Source organism: Embiotoca jacksoni, unplaced genomic scaffold (genome assembly GCF_022577435.1).
Source record: "Embiotoca jacksoni isolate LCO1_2020_lvr unplaced genomic scaffold, fEmbJac1.0.p SCAF_87, whole genome shotgun sequence".
Lineage (NCBI taxonomy): Eukaryota > Metazoa > Chordata > Actinopteri > Embiotocidae > Embiotoca > Embiotoca jacksoni.
In genome coordinates this window covers 564,503-581,403 of record NW_027185444.1, presented here as the reverse complement: position 1 = coordinate 581,403, position 16,901 = coordinate 564,503, and the positions used below count along the sequence as shown (strand labels likewise).

Here is a 16,901-nt window from a genome sequence, read left to right as displayed (position 1 = left end):
CGTGACGGATTGATTTTATAAGGACGCATAAAAAAATTTAAAAAAAAAAGTTGCACACAAAGCGGTCAAAGGTCCAAACCGCAAAAACACCAGCCAACGAACCAGCCAAAACAATCGAGAGAAACTACGCCGTAATGAAACGATCCTTCATTGGGTGGAAGTGAACTTATAAACCTACAGAAGAGTAGAGCTGTACAAAGATACCTTTTAGAGGAACCGAGATTGTTGTGTGAACCTTTACGCATCACTATTCCTGGATTGAGTCACACAATCACGTGTTCGTGCTTTGTACTTGTAAGCTTGACTGTTTGGCCCAAACAGTGAACAGGAACAGGTCAGGGGAAATACAATAGACGGCAAGGTACACCAGCAGTGTCACAGCTCCATTCACAATAATAAAAAAACAAAAAACAATCACAGGTTCTTTTGATATTGCATTTATTTATCAGCACATAACAAAGCAGATAATGATCAGCATAACATTCAAAATGCACCCTGCAATTACATTCGTATTTATATTACTTTTGTGGCGAGTCAAACAATTTTTAACGCGAGTTGATTTCGAGTTTAAAGGCAAAGATGCTGGAAGAAGAATCGTGTCCTCTCCTTTCAAACTGGTTACGTTGCAAAGAAATTGCATTGCTGAGCCTTTGTTCTCTCTGCCTGACTCTGCTAATGCCTTCAATTTGCATCTGCATTAGATAAGCCATTCTCTATTTTCAGTTTAACAATCCCTGATATTTGACTCTTATCAACTTGCCGTCTCGTAATGTTTTAGGTGGAAGTATTCTGTATTCTTTATCACCCGCCGCAGATATCTTCCTCCTCAGCTTTACCTGGAGGATTATTTATTCTCTGGCTGCTCAGACAGCTTTGGTTTCTGGACCTGGCTGCTCTCTGGCGCCCCCTGATGTAACTCTTTGATCCCTGCAGTCACGGTGGTCTTCTCCTTTGGCGACGCAGCTTGTACTGTTGTGGTTTTATCCCCGCTGGTTGGCTGCGGACCCTCCTCCTCGGGAAGACTTTTCGCTGCAGATTTTAGAGACTCTTTATCTTGGTCTTTATTGCTGTCACGAGCAGCATCTTGAATGCGTTTTGCTACTTTATCCTCACTTTTTGCAGTGTCAGATTTACTGATACCCTGTGGCTCTGTGTGACCGTGCTTCTTTTCCTCAGCCTTGGGTGTTGCACTTGACACTACTTGAGCCTTCGCCAAACCTTCTGCTGTCTCTGAGGAAAGAGTGTTCTTTGCTTCTGGTGTAAAATCTTTGGTTTTTCCACCTATTTCTGAAACCAAAGTTTTAACCTTATCTTGCACTTCAACTACACTGCTCAGTTCTTGAGTTTTGTCTGATTCTTCAGATACTTTGATTGAAGTTTCATCAACAGGCTTCTTCAAAACCAAAGTTTTAGCCTTATCTTGCACTTCAACTACACTGCTCAGTTCTTGAGTTTTGTCTGATTCTTCAGATGCTTTGGGTGAAGTTTCATCAACAGGCTTCTTCAAAACCAAAGTTTTAACCTTATCTTGCACTTCAACTACACTGCTCAGTTCTTGAGTTTTGTCTGATTCTTCAGATACTTTGATTGAAGTTTCATCAACAGGCTTCTTCAAAACCAAAGTTTTAACCTTATCTTGCACTTCAACTACACTGCTCAGTTCTTGAGTTTTGTCTGATTCTTCAGATACTTTGGGTGAAGTTTCATCAACAGGCTTCTTCAAAACCAAAGTTTTAGCCTTATCTTGCACTTCAACTACACTGCTCAGTTCTTGAGTTTTGTCTGATTCTTCAGATACTTTGGGTGAAGTTTCATCAACAGGCTTCTTCAAAACCAAAGTTTTAGCCTTATCTTGCACTTCAACTACACTGCTCAGTTCTTGAGTTTTGTCTGATTCTTCAGATACTTTGGGTGAAGTTTCATCAACAGGCTTCTTCAAAACCAAAGTTTTAGCCTTATCTTGCACTTCAACTACACTGCTTAGCTCCTGAGTTTTGTCTGATTCTTCAGATGCTTTGGGTGAAGTTTCATCAACAGGCTTCTTCAAAACCAAAGTTTTAGCCTTATCTTGCACTTCAACTACACTGCTCAGCTCTTGAGTTTTGTCTGATTCTTCAGATGCTTTGGGTGAAGTTTCATCAACAGGCTTCTTCAAAACCAAAGTTTTAGCCTTATCTTGCACTTCAACTACACTGCTTAGCTCTTGAGTTTTGTCTGATTCTTCAGATGCTTTGGGTGAAGTTTCATCAACAGGCTTCTTCAAAACCAAAGTTTTAGCCTTATCTTGCACTTCAACTACACTGCTTAGCTCTTGAGTTTTGTCTGATTCTTCAGATGCTTTGGGTGAAGTTTCATCAACAGGCTTCTTCAAAACCAAAGTTTTAACCTTATCTTGCACTTCAACTACACTGCTCAGTTCTTGAGTTTTGTCTGATTCTTCAGATACTTTGATTGAAGTTTCATCAACAGGCTTCTTCAAAACCAAAGTTTTAGCCTTATCTTGCACTTCAACTACACTGCTTAGCTCTTGAGTTTTGTCTGATTCTTCAGATGCTTTGGGTGAAGTTTCATCAACAGGCTTCTTCAAAACCAAAGTTTTAGCCTTATCTTGCACTTCAACTACACTGCTTAGCTCTTGAGTTTTGTCTGACTCTTCAGATGCTTTGGGTGAAGTTTCATCAACAGGCTTCTTCAAAACCAAAGTTTTAACCTTATCTTGCACTTCAACTACACTGCTCAGCTCTTGAGTTTTGTCTGATTCTTCAGATACTTTGATTGAAGTTTCATCAACAGGCTTCTTCAAAACCAAAGTTTTAGCCTTATCTTGCACTTCAACTACACTGCTCAGTTCTTGAGTTTTGTCTGATTCTTCAGATGCTTTGGGTGAAGTTTCATCAACAGGCTTCTTCAAAACCAAAGTTTTAGCCTTATCTTGCACTTCAACTACACTGCTCAGCTCTTGAGTTTTGTCTGATTCTTCAGATGCTTTGGGTGAAGTTTCATCAACAGGCTTCTTCAAAACCAAAGTTTTAGCCTTATCTTGCACTTCAACTACACTGCTCAGTTCTTGAGTTTTGTCTGATTCTTCAGATACTTTGATTGAAGTTTCATCAACAGGCTTCTTCAAAACCAAAGTTTTAGCCTTATCTTGCACTTCAACTACACTGCTCAGTTCTTGAGTTTTGTCTGATTCTTCAGATGCTTTGGGTGAAGTTTCATCAACAGGCTTCTTCAAAACCAAAGTTTTAACCTTATCTTGCACTTCAACTACACTGCTCAGTTCTTGAGTTTTGTCTGATTCTTCAGATACTTTGATTGAAGTTTCATCAACAGGCTTCTTCAAAACCAAAGTTTTAGCCTTATCTTGCACTTCAACTACACTGCTCAGTTCTTGAGTTTTGTCTGATTCTTCAGATACTTTGATTGAAGTTTCATCAACAGGCTTCTTCAAAACCAAAGTTTTAACCTTATCTTGCACTTCAACTACACTGCTTAGCTCTTGAGTTTTGTCTGATTCTTCAGATGCTTTGGGTGAAGTTTCATCAACAGGCTTCTTCAAAACCAAAGTTTTAGCCTTATCTTGCACTTCAACTACACTGCTCAGTTCTTGAGTTTTGTCTGATTCTTCAGATACTTTGATTGAAGTTTCATCAACAGGCTTCTTCAAAACCAAAGTTTTAGCCTTATCTTGCACTTCAACTACACTGCTTAGCACTTGAGTTTTGTCTGATTCTTCAGATGCTTTGGGTGAAGTTTCATCAACAGGCTTCTTCAAAACCAAAGTTTTAGCCTTATCTTGCACTTCAACTACACTGCTCAGTTCTTGAGTTCTGTCTGATTCTTCAGATGCTTTGGGTGAAATTTCATCAACAGGCTTCTTCAAAACCAAAGTTTTAACCTTATCTTGCACTTCAACTACACTGCTTCGCTCTTGAGTTTTGTCTGATTCTTCAGATGCTTTGGGTGAAGTTTCATCAACAGGCTTCTTCAAAACCAAAGTTTTAGCCTTATCTTGCACTTCAACTGCACTGCTTAGCTCTTGAGTTTTGTCTGATTCTTCAGATGCTTTGGGTGAAGTTTCATCAACAGGCTTCTTCATGAGAGCTTCCTCGTCATATTCTTGTTTACTGTCCTCGGATTTCTTCAGAAGTTCACCCTCCGCCGGTTCCTCTGGTTTTAAGTCATGTGGTTTTGAAGAGAGATCGGTCTCAACTGTTACCTTTGTCACTACAGCTTCCTTCTCTTCTTGTGTGTTTTCAGGTACTTCGCGATGCTCATTTTCTTCCTCATCAAGCCTCTCCTTCATTAAAACTGTGCTTTTAGTATTTCCATCTATTCCACTGCCCCCATCATTGTCAGTTGCATCAGTCTCCTCTGACTCTTCCTTTACTTTTTGACCTTTTTCACCATTATCCACCTCACCAGGACTCTCTCCTTCCCTATCATCCCCTCCTTTCTCCGAGTCTCCTCCTGATGCTACTTGATCCTGCTGACCGTCAGACATCTGGTTACTTTCTCCCTGTCGACTGTCTTTATTATTATCCTCCTCCTCCTCCTCCCCCTCCTCCTCACTGCACCCCCTCTCTCTTTTGGTACACTCCTGCTCATCTTTTCCCACCTCTGTCTCCTCTGATCCTGTCTCCTCAAATTCCGACAGCTCAATCTCCCTGGTGGTCTCTGTGATGATCTCCTCTACAAACTTGTAGTGAGGCTCAGCACGTCTACGTGGGCCTCCCGGGCGGCTGAGGCAAGGCAGGGTGTAAATAGGGGACTGGTGGTAGATGTAGGGCAGGGAGATGTGGGCGTCTGACATTGTGGATAGCCGAGCCTCCTCTCCACAGAGAAGTTTCCTGCAGTGTAGGAAAGACATACTTTATCTACAAAGAGCAATGCATAACTTCTTTAAATCCAAATGAACTGAGAAGACTTGAGATATGGTGCATAAAACTTAATTTAAAGGAATGAGAAATTAAATAAACGTGTCATTAAATACAGTCTTGTTAATGCTCCTTTATGTCATATTTCCCTTCAACTTTTTGGCAATGTAATCATAAGTTAATGTGATAATCATAGTGCAACAGCAGACACCGTACCTGTGTTAAATGTTGTATTTAAATGCAACATGCATGATACGTGGTGAAAGCAGAGGCTAAAAAGTATCGAGTAACCTATAAGGAAAGCTGCAAAACTACGATTTTGAATCAACTTTTTTGTCCAAACAAATGTTTTCATGTCATAATAATACCTGTAAGACAGTATCTCCACATCCAGAGCCATCTTCACATTGAAGAGGTCCTGGTACTCCCGCAGGTAAGAGGACATGTCAAATTTGCAATTGATGAGCTCATTTTCAAATTCCTTAATTGTGTTCTGGAGCCGGAAAGGAGAGAAAATGTGTTACTGAAAAAACATGTGCACGTGAAATTTATTAAAACGTGGGGAAAAAAACCCCGTCTTACCTGATAGTGGATCATTTCTTCCTTGTGGCGATCTTCGACATCACGAAGTTGCTTCTCTAGCGCTTCTCTGGTGCCTTTAGCGCAGTCCAGTTCGACGTTTTTGGCCTGCAAGTGCCTCCTGTACTCCTGAATTTCCTGCTGGGACGCTTTTAACGCCTCCCTCTTGGTCTCAGCTGCCTCCGTTAATCTTGCAAATTGAGATCGGAAAGTTTCTCCTATCTGCTGGACGTCGGACACAGTGTGACCTTCCAACTGCGCCCTGATGTCCCGGAGTGCCGCAGTGACGCCAGGTTGGCCAAATTCGAGCGCCCTCACAGTCAGCTGCGCATCCTGGATTTGGTCAAACATCTCCGACGCCTCGGCCTCATGGTTTCCTTTCAGGAAGTGGATTTCATCCACGAGAGACTGCGCTTTCTTGTCCAGCTGTAGTTTAGCCTGATACGCGTCACTGATGTCCTTCTTCAGGACCATGATATTGCTCTCAGTGTCTGATCTGCTACGCGCCTCCTGCTCGTGTTGTCTTCTCAACTTGGACAGCTCTTCCTCTAAATTCTCATGCTCAATTTCAATTTGATGCTTCTGATGAGTAATATCGTGAACCAGCTGTCTCAGTTTCCTGAGCTCTGGTCCGTACTCCTTCTCCAAACACGATGCGGGCTTTGCTCTCCCTCTGATCTCTTCGATTTCTCTCTCCAGCAGCTGGTTCTGGTGCTCCAGCTGGTGCACCTTCTCTATGAATCCCGCAAGACGATCGTTCAAGCCATGCATCAGTTCTTTCTCGTTAAATTTCCCAGATAACTGCCTGGTCGAATTCATGTCCGTGGACGTGCTCCTGATCACGACACCGGTATCGAATCCCAAACGTCTCGCTTTGTGTTGCGGATACATGTCTTGAGGGATTGTGTGCAGGAAGTCGAATTTGTCATCCATGCTGTCGTCGAGATTCTTCAGTCCACAGAGGCTCCATGTGGGCTTTTATAACCGCCGCCATCTGCTCGGTGTGCAGAACGGAGCTCTCCGCGGTGCTGAAAAGGTGTAGCGTCAGCTGATGCTCAATGAGCGCTTACACCGCATTTTGTCGCAGACAGCAGTGACGTGGGTGAACTGACAGTGTCAATCGAAAAAAGAATTAACTCTGAGTAGTATTATTATTATTAACATATTGTTGTTGTTGTTGTTGTTGTTGTGCAGTATTCCCTTTGTGTACATTGGTCGTTCAGTTTTCTCCAAAAATCTTCTTCATAACTCTTTGTTTCCAGCCCTGGAATACTGAGGTGCTTTTGAGGTACTTAGTCTGTAACATGTGAAAGTCAAGCTTTCAAAAATGTTTGTTAGTACAGAAGTATTAGTATTGAAGTATACTTACGGTATAAAAAGCGAACGTAGGCTACTCATAATACAAAATGACCCATTTTAGAATAATGTGTTGTACTGTTTAGGCACTGAAATAAAGTGAGGCTACTTTCAGAAATGCCGTAAATACTTTTGATTTGTCACTTCTTACAAAGTGCAGAAAACAGAAAAAAACACCTGAACCAAACATTTGGTTTGACCACCTTATGCCTTTAACATAGCACTAATACTTCTCGGTACATCTGCGTAGAGTTTATTAAGGTACTTGGCATGAGCAATGTTTCAGTGATCGTGGAGAACTTGAAACAGTTCTTGGATTTTCTGTCTCAGCTGCTTCTGTCTCTTTGTGCAATCCCAGACTGACTCCTTGATGAACCTGTGGGGACCATATCTGTTGCAGGGCTACTTGTTTTACTTGTCACCGAGGACACTTCTTTATGACACCGACTGCTTGTTTTGGGGTCCTTGTCTAATACTGTAGAATACATTTGGGATCAATCACGTGCTTTCCCCACGGTACTGTATGGTTCACAAGACTTCAAACATCTAAAGAGCCTGAAATCGTTGCCCAGTACTGTATTTTATTGATGCTCTCATTTGTACATCACTTTTTCTATGTTGCTGCTGGTAAAAATGTTCATTACTATATACTTCTTGGTCAGTAGTTAAAGATCAACAAAGTCTTACTTTTAAACCCTTTGCATTATTTTATCTGAATATGCAAACTAAAAAATGAACTAAATATTTAGCAATATTTACCTCTCAAAGTTATGGAATTATAAAATATCAGAAAATGGAAATACTACTGCTGAAAGTACCTCAAAGTGCATTTTTGCTTTTCATTCTTTACTGACGTGGTATTTGCAATGCAGGTCTTTGACTTTTAATGGACAACACTTTTTTTTTTTTTTTTTACATACAAAGTGTGTTTTAATTTTGTCCTGCTGTCATTTAATCACATGGCACACAAGCCCCCACATGCAACACTCATGTCATGAGTCCAGGTAATATTCAGCCCAGTGTCACTGATTAACGCCATATTTGGTCGTGCTCTGCAGCCACATTAACTGTTTGTTTTTTTTTAAAAAGGGAAGCCTGCTTGCTTTTAGCTTGTACTAGAGCAAGGATGTTGATACGTTCGAGCTCTAGTGTAGTTAAAGTGAACTCTTTTGAGTAGTTCAAAGCCAGCTGTAACAATTAATAGAATAAAGTGTCTCTATGTAAATACCACCAGACCACAACAACTAAAAACAGATGCCTCGACATTACTCCACTTACATCATTTGTCATTTTGACGTGTGATCTGTTGTGGCCCAGTCGAACATATTGAAATACAGCTGATCATATATCGGCCGCCGAACAGAATGTTTGAACATGAAAGATCTCGGATGTTTATCTGATTGTGAGTTGCGGCTTTGTGGTATTTATTGATTTTGATGCTTGAAACTCTGTCACTATTTTTTGTTTTGATTGCTGTTCTTATTAAGACAGTAAACATTGATAGGAAGTTGTAATGTTTAATCATCTGACAAAACGCTATGTTCGACACAAAAGATGCTCCATGCTTACATTTCATTTCAGAAGCAATGCACTGTTAAGAAAAATGTGGAACTCATGATGGGTGATTTTAGCGTTTAATGGCAATGGTCAGTCCATCCCCTATAGTGACCATGCTCAGGTCAATCCTCTGGTCCTTGTATATCTTTTTATTGAGAGCGTCCAGAAGCTGCGAGGTGGTATCATTGGGTGCAGGATTCAAAACCTGTCCGCCCCACAGCACCTTCAAATACAATAACAACACAGCTGTTTTTATTCTGCGCAGTAAAAATGTGCTGCACACCTTTCAAAACTGCCTGAATTCTCCAACAGAAGCTCAACCTCCTCTCGAAAAGTGTACTTACATTGTCAATTGCAATGATGCCCCCCTTTCGAATGAGCTCGAGGGACTTCTCATAGTAACTATCATAGTTGGATTTATCAGCATCGATGAACACAAAGTCATAAGTCCCAGCTTCTCCAGCTGCTATCAGTTCATCTGATGAAACAGAGATACAAATTCAATACCAGTAATTATTGTCATTTATCATTTATCATGAATGACATTTATAAAGGCACTTACTTAGTGTCTTCAAGGCTATTTGTTGCTGCACATCAATCTTACTTTCAACTCCAGCCTGTAAAAAAAAACAACAACATTAAATTGTATGAACTGAGAGTTATGCAGGGAATTTCCATCTTTAAAGCTTTTTTTTTTTTTTTTTTTTTTTTTTTTTTTTTTAAAGAGAATGTAAGTGTAGGCTAAAGCAGGAAACGATTTCACAGCTGAGCGTTGCATCTTTATGTGACACAGTTTCCTGAGCAGACACCTTTTTTCTTTTTTTTCTTTTTTTTTTTTTACTGTCCAGCCTGCAGGATTTTGGGGAGACATACTGACAGGACCTAGATGCACAGAATGCTGTCTGCTGCACAAATAACTCTGACAGAAGCAACAATCAATCAATCTCACTAAACTTCCAAAAAGCCAAATTATGATGTTGCACACGTGCAAGAAACTGGTCAATGCAGGAATTAAGGTGTACATATTAAAAAAAAAAATAATAATAATAATATTTTTTTTTTTAAAGAATTCTGGTGTTGACAACATCTTAATGGATGACTGAATACAAGCCAGGATGTTAAGTTCTCACCTCTTTAAAAAATGGTTTGGCAATGTTCACGTAGTTGTCATCTATTTCACAAGCTACCACACGTCCATTCTCTGGCATGGCCAAAGCCATACTCAGTGCGTTGTACCCTGTGTACATCCCTGCAGAATAAATACAGATTGAATTATTTTGCAGTTTTATGTTTAGTCCTTACAAGATGAGAAGCAATTGTCACAAGTAATTAAATATCTCATTTTGAATATTAATCATTTCGGAATACTTTGTGCTGTAGTTTAATTATCACTGAATTTATAGCGTGAAAACATATATCTCAATTAATGTGGTAAAGTCCCATTGTCCTGTTGAATTTGAGAAGTTTGATTTTTATCAACATGTATTCAGTATTCAAAACACACTTAATTCAAGTTGGTCAAATTCGACTTGTAATTTTTTTTTTTTTTAATCTAAAAATGTATTTCAAGTTTCCCTAAGTAAATCAGTTGAAATGTCAAAATTTGAGACAAAACTAATCAATCAAGCCTGAATGGGTTCAAACGAATTTCTGTCATGTTCTGCCAGTCCTATGATCCAAAACAGAAAATTTTAAACACCAAAAAGTTTTTAGTGATAATGGCTGTCATATTTGAACTCCAACATTTTCAGTATTTCAGTATTAGTTTAGTTCCAGCATTAGGTGTCCAAATTTGCTTTTAAAAGGGGTCTTTCTTCAGTCTTCTAATAGTCTCACCAATTTCAATAGCTTTAGTGCCATTAATCAGTCGAATTAAATTTGCCATCAACTGCGCTTGTTCACTGGCAACCATCATGACATTCCATCGGTCTTCCATGGTTTTCTGAAATGAAAATAAGAATAATTTGTCATTATTTTGCCTGACTCAATAGACAGACAACATCTAATAAACTGCAAGTAGCTGTGTAGTTCTCTCTGGCACTGTACTGCCCCCTAGTGATCGAAAATTATACTGCTTAGTTCCTGAAATCATGCACTGCTTTAATTATGTATTCTACATCTCCTTGAGTTTATTTCGCTTGTATGTACAGACACAGTAGAGTAAAAATGTGACAGAATAACAGATACAGTTACAAACAGAAGCTAAACAAAAGTCATTTTAAGCAGGTCATTTGTAAAAGTGTTGACTGATGTTAAACCCAGTGGCAGAGAGACCCAAAGTTTAGAGGCCGCGACTTCAAAGCCACAATCATCTATAGTTTTTAGCCTGGAGCGCAAGATGACCAACCAGCCTTCATCTGACCTAAATAACCCGCTGGTGGCTTCAGCATGTAGATTAATGTTAGCTAGTGCCTTCCTGCCCATACTAAGCGAACTGTGCTCAAAAGAATCCTGATCCATCCATCCATTAGCTATTTGCGCTTGAGGGTCACAGGAGAGGGGTAAGAGCCTGTTCCAACTCATGTTAGGTGAGAGGCGGAGTGCACCCTGCTTGGACAGGACGCCAGTCAATTACAGGGCTGCCACATAGAGACAGAAAACCGTTCACAATAATATTACCACCTAAAGGGGGTAATTAAGAGTCACTAATTAACCTAATGCACATGTTTTTGGACTACTGGAGAAAACTGGAAGAATTCTGACCTGAACTTCAACAATACAAAGATATCTTGCTAAGAGAAGTAACAAACAAACAAGGATCCATCTCCATATAAGACACTAGTGTACAATTCAATTTCAATTTTATATGAAAGTGTAAAATCATCACGCAACATGGCCCCAAAAAACACTTTACAAAAGAACATCGATTCTGTGTTTCTCTTACCAGTCTGAGTTTGGTGAGAACTGGATGCTCCCTCAGCGAGTTGTTAACCACATACTGCAGCACAGGATCGTTCCTCCCTCGGCCGTGACTCTTCCCAACGAAGGCAGACTTTCCCACGCCTGATCCACAAAAGGCAGAACAGCAGCTAAAATGACCAACTGTCCCATAAATCACATATCCGCACTCTAGTCATCTCGTACCTGTTAGAACGACAGCAAGTCCAACACAGAAAAATATTTTCATGTCTGCAGCCATTATGTCCTGGGCTCTGGGCTCTGTTAAAGAAAACACTAAACAGCTTTTGATTGAATATAGTGAATCTTTCTGCGTCAGTCATTTTTATGGCGTAACATCTGTTTGTTTTGGTTAACCTTTGAGACAGAGGCTTAACTTATTGATTTTTTTGGTATAAAACTGAAAAAGTAGGTTTGTAAGGTTGAAAAACACTTAGTGGAAGACAACTATAACAAAGTAACCCATAAAGATGGACAGGCATGTATTTATAGAATCAGGAACTTACTGTTAAAATATTACTTTCAAAAAAGGGTGCAATGGTAGAATTAGGTTTCCAAAAGTGGCTGCCGATTTTCAAATGTACCCTTTTTAAAAAGCAATGACACCTGTTCAATTCGTCCTCTTGCCAAATTCCTAAATTTCAAAGTCTGTCATTCCTTATGCAATCCAGACAAGCACACTTTGAACTGTTTTATCTGTTTGACGTTCTTGACAGTCTTCACTAAACTCTGGCACTGTAATGTAAATTGTGAAAAACTGTGAAATATTTTTCCCAGCATTTATGATCTTCAACTAATAGACAGAGAGGAGTAATGTGACCTTGTTTGGGCCAATTAAAACTGAGAAGATACATTTCCACAGAGGCTGCAGATGGGAAAGACAAACCAAGAAGTACTATCTTCTGAGAGATAAAAATACCAGAACTATAGTTCCATTTTTAGTCCAAAATTTCTGACAGCTGCTTCTGAGAGATAATGATGAAATGGTTCAAATGTCTTCTGGGTCCACACTGAATTATTTCCCTTTTTTTCTCTCGTAAAAACTTTGAGAACATGTTAAGTTATCTGGCACTTTTACAGTCCTTCAGTGAGGTTATGGCACTGATACGTTTTCTCACTGTTTTCTAACCTACAATGCTGCCTCCTAGTGGTAGACAAGTGAAAGAAGGTTTATTTTGGTTTATTGTCTGTTGGCGTTTACTGAATGAATGTTAGTGACTAGACTGAATTAATTAAGCCATTTTTTGGACAGCATTTTTTTTAAAACTTCATTTAGAGATTCAGAAAACTTACTGTTAAATATGACTATTAAAAAGGGTGCAGAAAATGTAATATGCCAGCAAGACTTGCTTGACGACTCATGAAGACGTGCATGAGGCTCATAGAAAAGAGACTTTGGTAGTAACAATGACAAATCTCACCAATTTAAAAGCTTGCATTATTCTCCTGCTACCAGACAATAGAGTTATTGTTTGCGAATGTGCAAAACATCTCTGAGAAAAACATGAACACTTGCTCAGAAGTCAAGTTGTCCCACTGAATTAGATTCCATGTTGAGAGGTGTGCATCAAGTTGACCCTTATCAACCTTATCGTAGCACTGCAGAAACTCCACTTGGCCAGTACAGCCAAGTGCTGCATGTTCACGCTGAATAATCTGTCCTCAGGCACAGAAGGTCAAATTTATACTCCTCAAATTTGAATTCATGAAAATAGGTAGTCTTTGAGGGGGTAGCCGAGCAAGTCACCCTTGATGGCTTCAGTAAGTATTTTTGTGGATGCCATTTGGATCAGCAGTGTTTATTCAAAGGCAGGTGGCCAAACAAGCCGAACCAGGATGTGCAACCTAAGGGCTCACAAAAATAAGCGTGTTTAAATGAAAAAGGAAGTGAGGAAAACAAAAGAGATGTGTTACTTTTGACAGCAGAATTAACACAATCATAGTTTAAAAACACTCATAAGCAATATAACACACACTTAATTCAGCACACTCTGGTATGATAGGTTAGCAAACTTTAGAGAGATATTGCTGTGTTACTGGCATAAGTTGGCTGTCTCCGTGAGTATTTTGTGCTTGTGCTCCTGTTAGACATATAGTACATTGTACCCTTGAGTTAGTCAAACATAGGGAATAGTCAACAAAGGTCAAAGCACTAGTGACAAAGACTAGGGGAAATCAAGGCTCCAATGAAACCAAAGCACAGCCTGGTAAAGTCAGGACTGAGCTCACAGCCTGTGCTGCATTGCTTTATCATCTGTGGAGCAAGTAATCTACAGAAACACACGAAGGCTGCACACAGAAGAGCAGTAGGTATCTGATTGTGGCAGATTAACTCTCTTGCAAACAGAGAAACTGAAGATTTTACTTTGACAACAGCAGCAGCGACGACTGAACTATATGTTTACCCTGCGGCATTTGATCAAAGGCCGGGGCTGATAATGGTGCCCAATTTTGTGGCAGACACAAACAGTTTATAGTTGCATTTGAGTCACTTTCACATCTCCATGACTGACACCTGACATCACAGGCAGGCTTTATGGCTGTACACTTGTCTTGACGACCCACTGGGCCTCACAGCTCAAACAGCAGCCCCCATATACAGTGTCTTGATAGCTCTCCAGTGGTTGACGAGCGTAGATCCCATCCTCGCCACAAAAAAAAAAAAATCAAGCACATCACATAGTATCCTAAGTAAAGTAGAAACATTAGCCATTCCAGAGGTACTTTATAAGCAGGTGGTTAATACTTTGAGATCTCTGAATGATCAGGACAGGGCCAAATAATCCCCACAATAAGGCAGTCTGCCTCATCTTCCTCGTTTAGCTGAACACAGTTCGTTCAAAATTCAGATTTTTGATGAGCAAGTGATTTGATTACACACCTTACATAAGAGAAATAAAATTTACTTTAGAGGAGTTACTTTTTTCCAGCAGAAAAATGTTTAAAAATTGGATTTAGACAAAAGTACATTTGTAATACTGTATAATTTCCACGTATAACACGTGTAGTCATATTGTTAGCTGTTGTGATAGCTTTGGTGAACAAGCCCTTTTAAAACTTCTTGGAGCTTTGCAACATCTGCTTTTCACCCATTTGACTTTAAATAGCACAATTCTTCCCTTTAATGACAACCCACAGTTGTGTACATGTGACTGTTACTGCTAGATAAAGAAGATGAGGAATTGTTTCTTAGATTTTCCAAAGGCCTTTGTGCTCCCCAACAATCTCTTCTCCTTCTTGAAGTCTCCACCTTCGTTTATTCTCCCGCAGATTCATTCATTTAACGATACACAGCAAGAAGCAGACTTAGTTGACAGTTGCTTGATAATTCCCCTACGTTGCAGTAAGAGTCCATACATGGACAAAAAAAAAATCGGACAAAACGCACACAGTCCCCAAATGTCTTCGTGTTATGACTCATGCGGTCATGTGACCGTTGTATTAAGATAGACTTGGGGAAAAAAAAAAACTGAACCCAGGGGCTTCACAGAAGGTACTCCATCTCATTCTTTTTGATGTTTAACATTTTCTTTGAGCTTATCTGCAAAGCAGGTAAAGTTTAATGAGCAGTGTTTCAAGACTGGAAGAGTGTTTTCGTACACCACACTTTCAGATCATCTCGTCTTGTAACTTCAAAACGGCAACAGGGAAGACCACAGCCAGGAATGTTCAAAAAGGAATTTTGGGGATGTGAGCGGGATACAAGGTCTCTCCAAGGACACAGAACTTCCTCCGTCTATTCCCTAATTAAGAATGCACAGATACAAACAAAAACATGCCGCCGACAAGAACACATCACTCAAATGAGCCCTGACACACACTGTCTCTAAAAAGTGTTTGAGTTGTGACGACGAAAGGAAGAGGATGTCTCAGAGTGTGCACACAGCTCTGCTAAAGTCCTCTTGGTGAAAATGAGATGCTGTGTTTTTCTACCATCCTCTCCCTCTTTCCCTCCCGCTGCTTCAGGCCTCTGCTGATGTGACGCTAATTGTTTCTGCTACTTGTGCCAAGTACCTACTCTTCCCCAGCACATTCTACAGACAGGCCCTGGTCCCTCAGCTGCTTTTTGTGTCTGTTTAAGGAATGAAAAAATGTGTGCTACCATCTGCAGCGAGTACACCACTGTTCCTCCTCCCGGCCCTGACTGTCACGGTGCCACAATGATACACATTCACATAGTCTCTCTGAGGTAGAAAGAAAAAAAAAAAAAAAAACCCGATGTGGTTGAGAAACAAGAAAACAAAACTGACACATACAACTGCTAATATGAAACAAAATAATTCAAGAGGTTCCTGTTTTGATGCATTTAGCGAGTGGGAAGGAACACGTTGAATATCTGAAAAAGGCTTTTACATTTTGCAAACCATGCAGAGAAGAAAAGTAGATTCAAAACCAGGCCCATCTCATGTCAACATTAAATTTTCAAGCATTAAATTGAGCATAAAGCATAAAACTCCTGAAATAATCCGAAAAACAAATCTGTGTATGTTTTAGGCCTTCCAGTACAAGAGAGTTCACACTAGCCTCCTTTATTTTGTTGTTTAGTACCTAAATGTGACCAGCAAGTGGCAGTGTTGTTTAGCTAATCCTTTTCTGTGCAGAAGCTAAACACAAGCTTATGGCACAAAGAGAGTCAGGCCTTCACTCCCCTGTCTGGGAAGTAATATCACTTTCCTCTTGTTGAATTGACCTGTGACACCATCAGAGAGTGACACATATTGACATGCTTGTAATGCCACATGGCTGTTACATCATTCGTTTGTTTATCACGGGCAGACTGCTTCTGATGCACTCTAACAACTTCAGTCAGTTTGGCACCGTCTCAGCACTCAGATAAGCACGCATGAATATTAAGTGATGCTAATCACAATGGAGAGACCAACGTCAAGACGACTGACAGACATTTTTTGGCATTCAATTGACATCCTCTGATTTGTCCTCCGTTTGACAGCAGCATCTCCCGACATGACAAGTCTGTTTAAAGCTTCCAGAGGAGGCTCACGCACACACATGCACAAGCACTGGCACGCACGATTAGAGATGCACTGACACTGATTTTACTCAAACTGGGCCACTGTGTGTGTGTGTGTGTGTGTGTGTGTGTGTGTGTGTGTATGCAAGACCCAGTGTTTCTCAGCACACGTGCACACAAAGAGCATCAGTTTATGTAGGCCATTCAGAGGGTTGCAGAATGTAGATGAGGATATAACCAAATATTCCCAAGAACCGTTTTTCAGTCATGGAAATCTGGATTTATCGCCTCTCCTTTAGACTACAGTGTATTTTTTGGAGCGAGAGTGTTGAGGATCAGCCGTTCACTTCATTATCATCCTCTCTTTGTGTATTTAAGCCATACTGAACAAAACAGTGGATGTGCTTCCGTGAAAAAAATTGTATAAAAAAAAAAACAGAAATGACTGGCAGGTGTGGTTGTTTGACTTTCAAATCACCTCGGCATCTATTCTATTAACCTGCCGTGTATATAAATACAGAATTCAATTTCCATGGAGCCACGCGATAAGTTGACAGTCCTCAAGAAGATCAAACAGGCTGCTCCGGGGCACGTGAGCCACAGAGAAAAAAATCTTGGCTATATGAAAGGTGTTGACACCTTGAGCAAGCCACAAAAAGAGA

At 40.1% G+C, this 16,901-nt stretch overlaps 2 protein-coding genes across 2 annotated transcripts; both read right to left on the bottom strand.

Moving 5' to 3' along the window:
* Window positions 1–421: 421 nt before the first annotated feature.
* Window positions 422–6,497, bottom strand: LOC138192484 (neurofilament heavy polypeptide-like). The gene is made up of 3 exons (XM_069139896.1): window positions 5,460–6,497; window positions 5,246–5,370; window positions 422–4,850 (listed from the first exon to the last, which is right to left on the bottom strand). The coding sequence occupies exons 1-3, from the start codon at window positions 6,387–6,389 to the stop codon at window positions 845–847; spliced, it is 5,061 nt and encodes a 1,686-aa protein (XP_068995997.1). The 5' UTR covers window positions 6,390–6,497; the 3' UTR covers window positions 422–844.
* A 1,816-nt stretch (window positions 6,498–8,313) lies between these two features.
* comtd1 (catechol-O-methyltransferase domain containing 1) lies at window positions 8,314–11,561 on the bottom strand. The gene is made up of 7 exons (XM_069139945.1): window positions 11,454–11,561; window positions 11,254–11,372; window positions 10,206–10,311; window positions 9,500–9,618; window positions 8,932–8,986; window positions 8,714–8,847; window positions 8,314–8,592 (listed from the first exon to the last, which is right to left on the bottom strand). Exons 1-7 carry the CDS (start codon window positions 11,506–11,508, stop codon window positions 8,440–8,442), a joined length of 741 nt encoding a protein of 246 aa, XP_068996046.1. The 5' UTR covers window positions 11,509–11,561; the 3' UTR covers window positions 8,314–8,439.
* Between the last annotated feature and the right edge of the window lie 5,340 nt (window positions 11,562–16,901).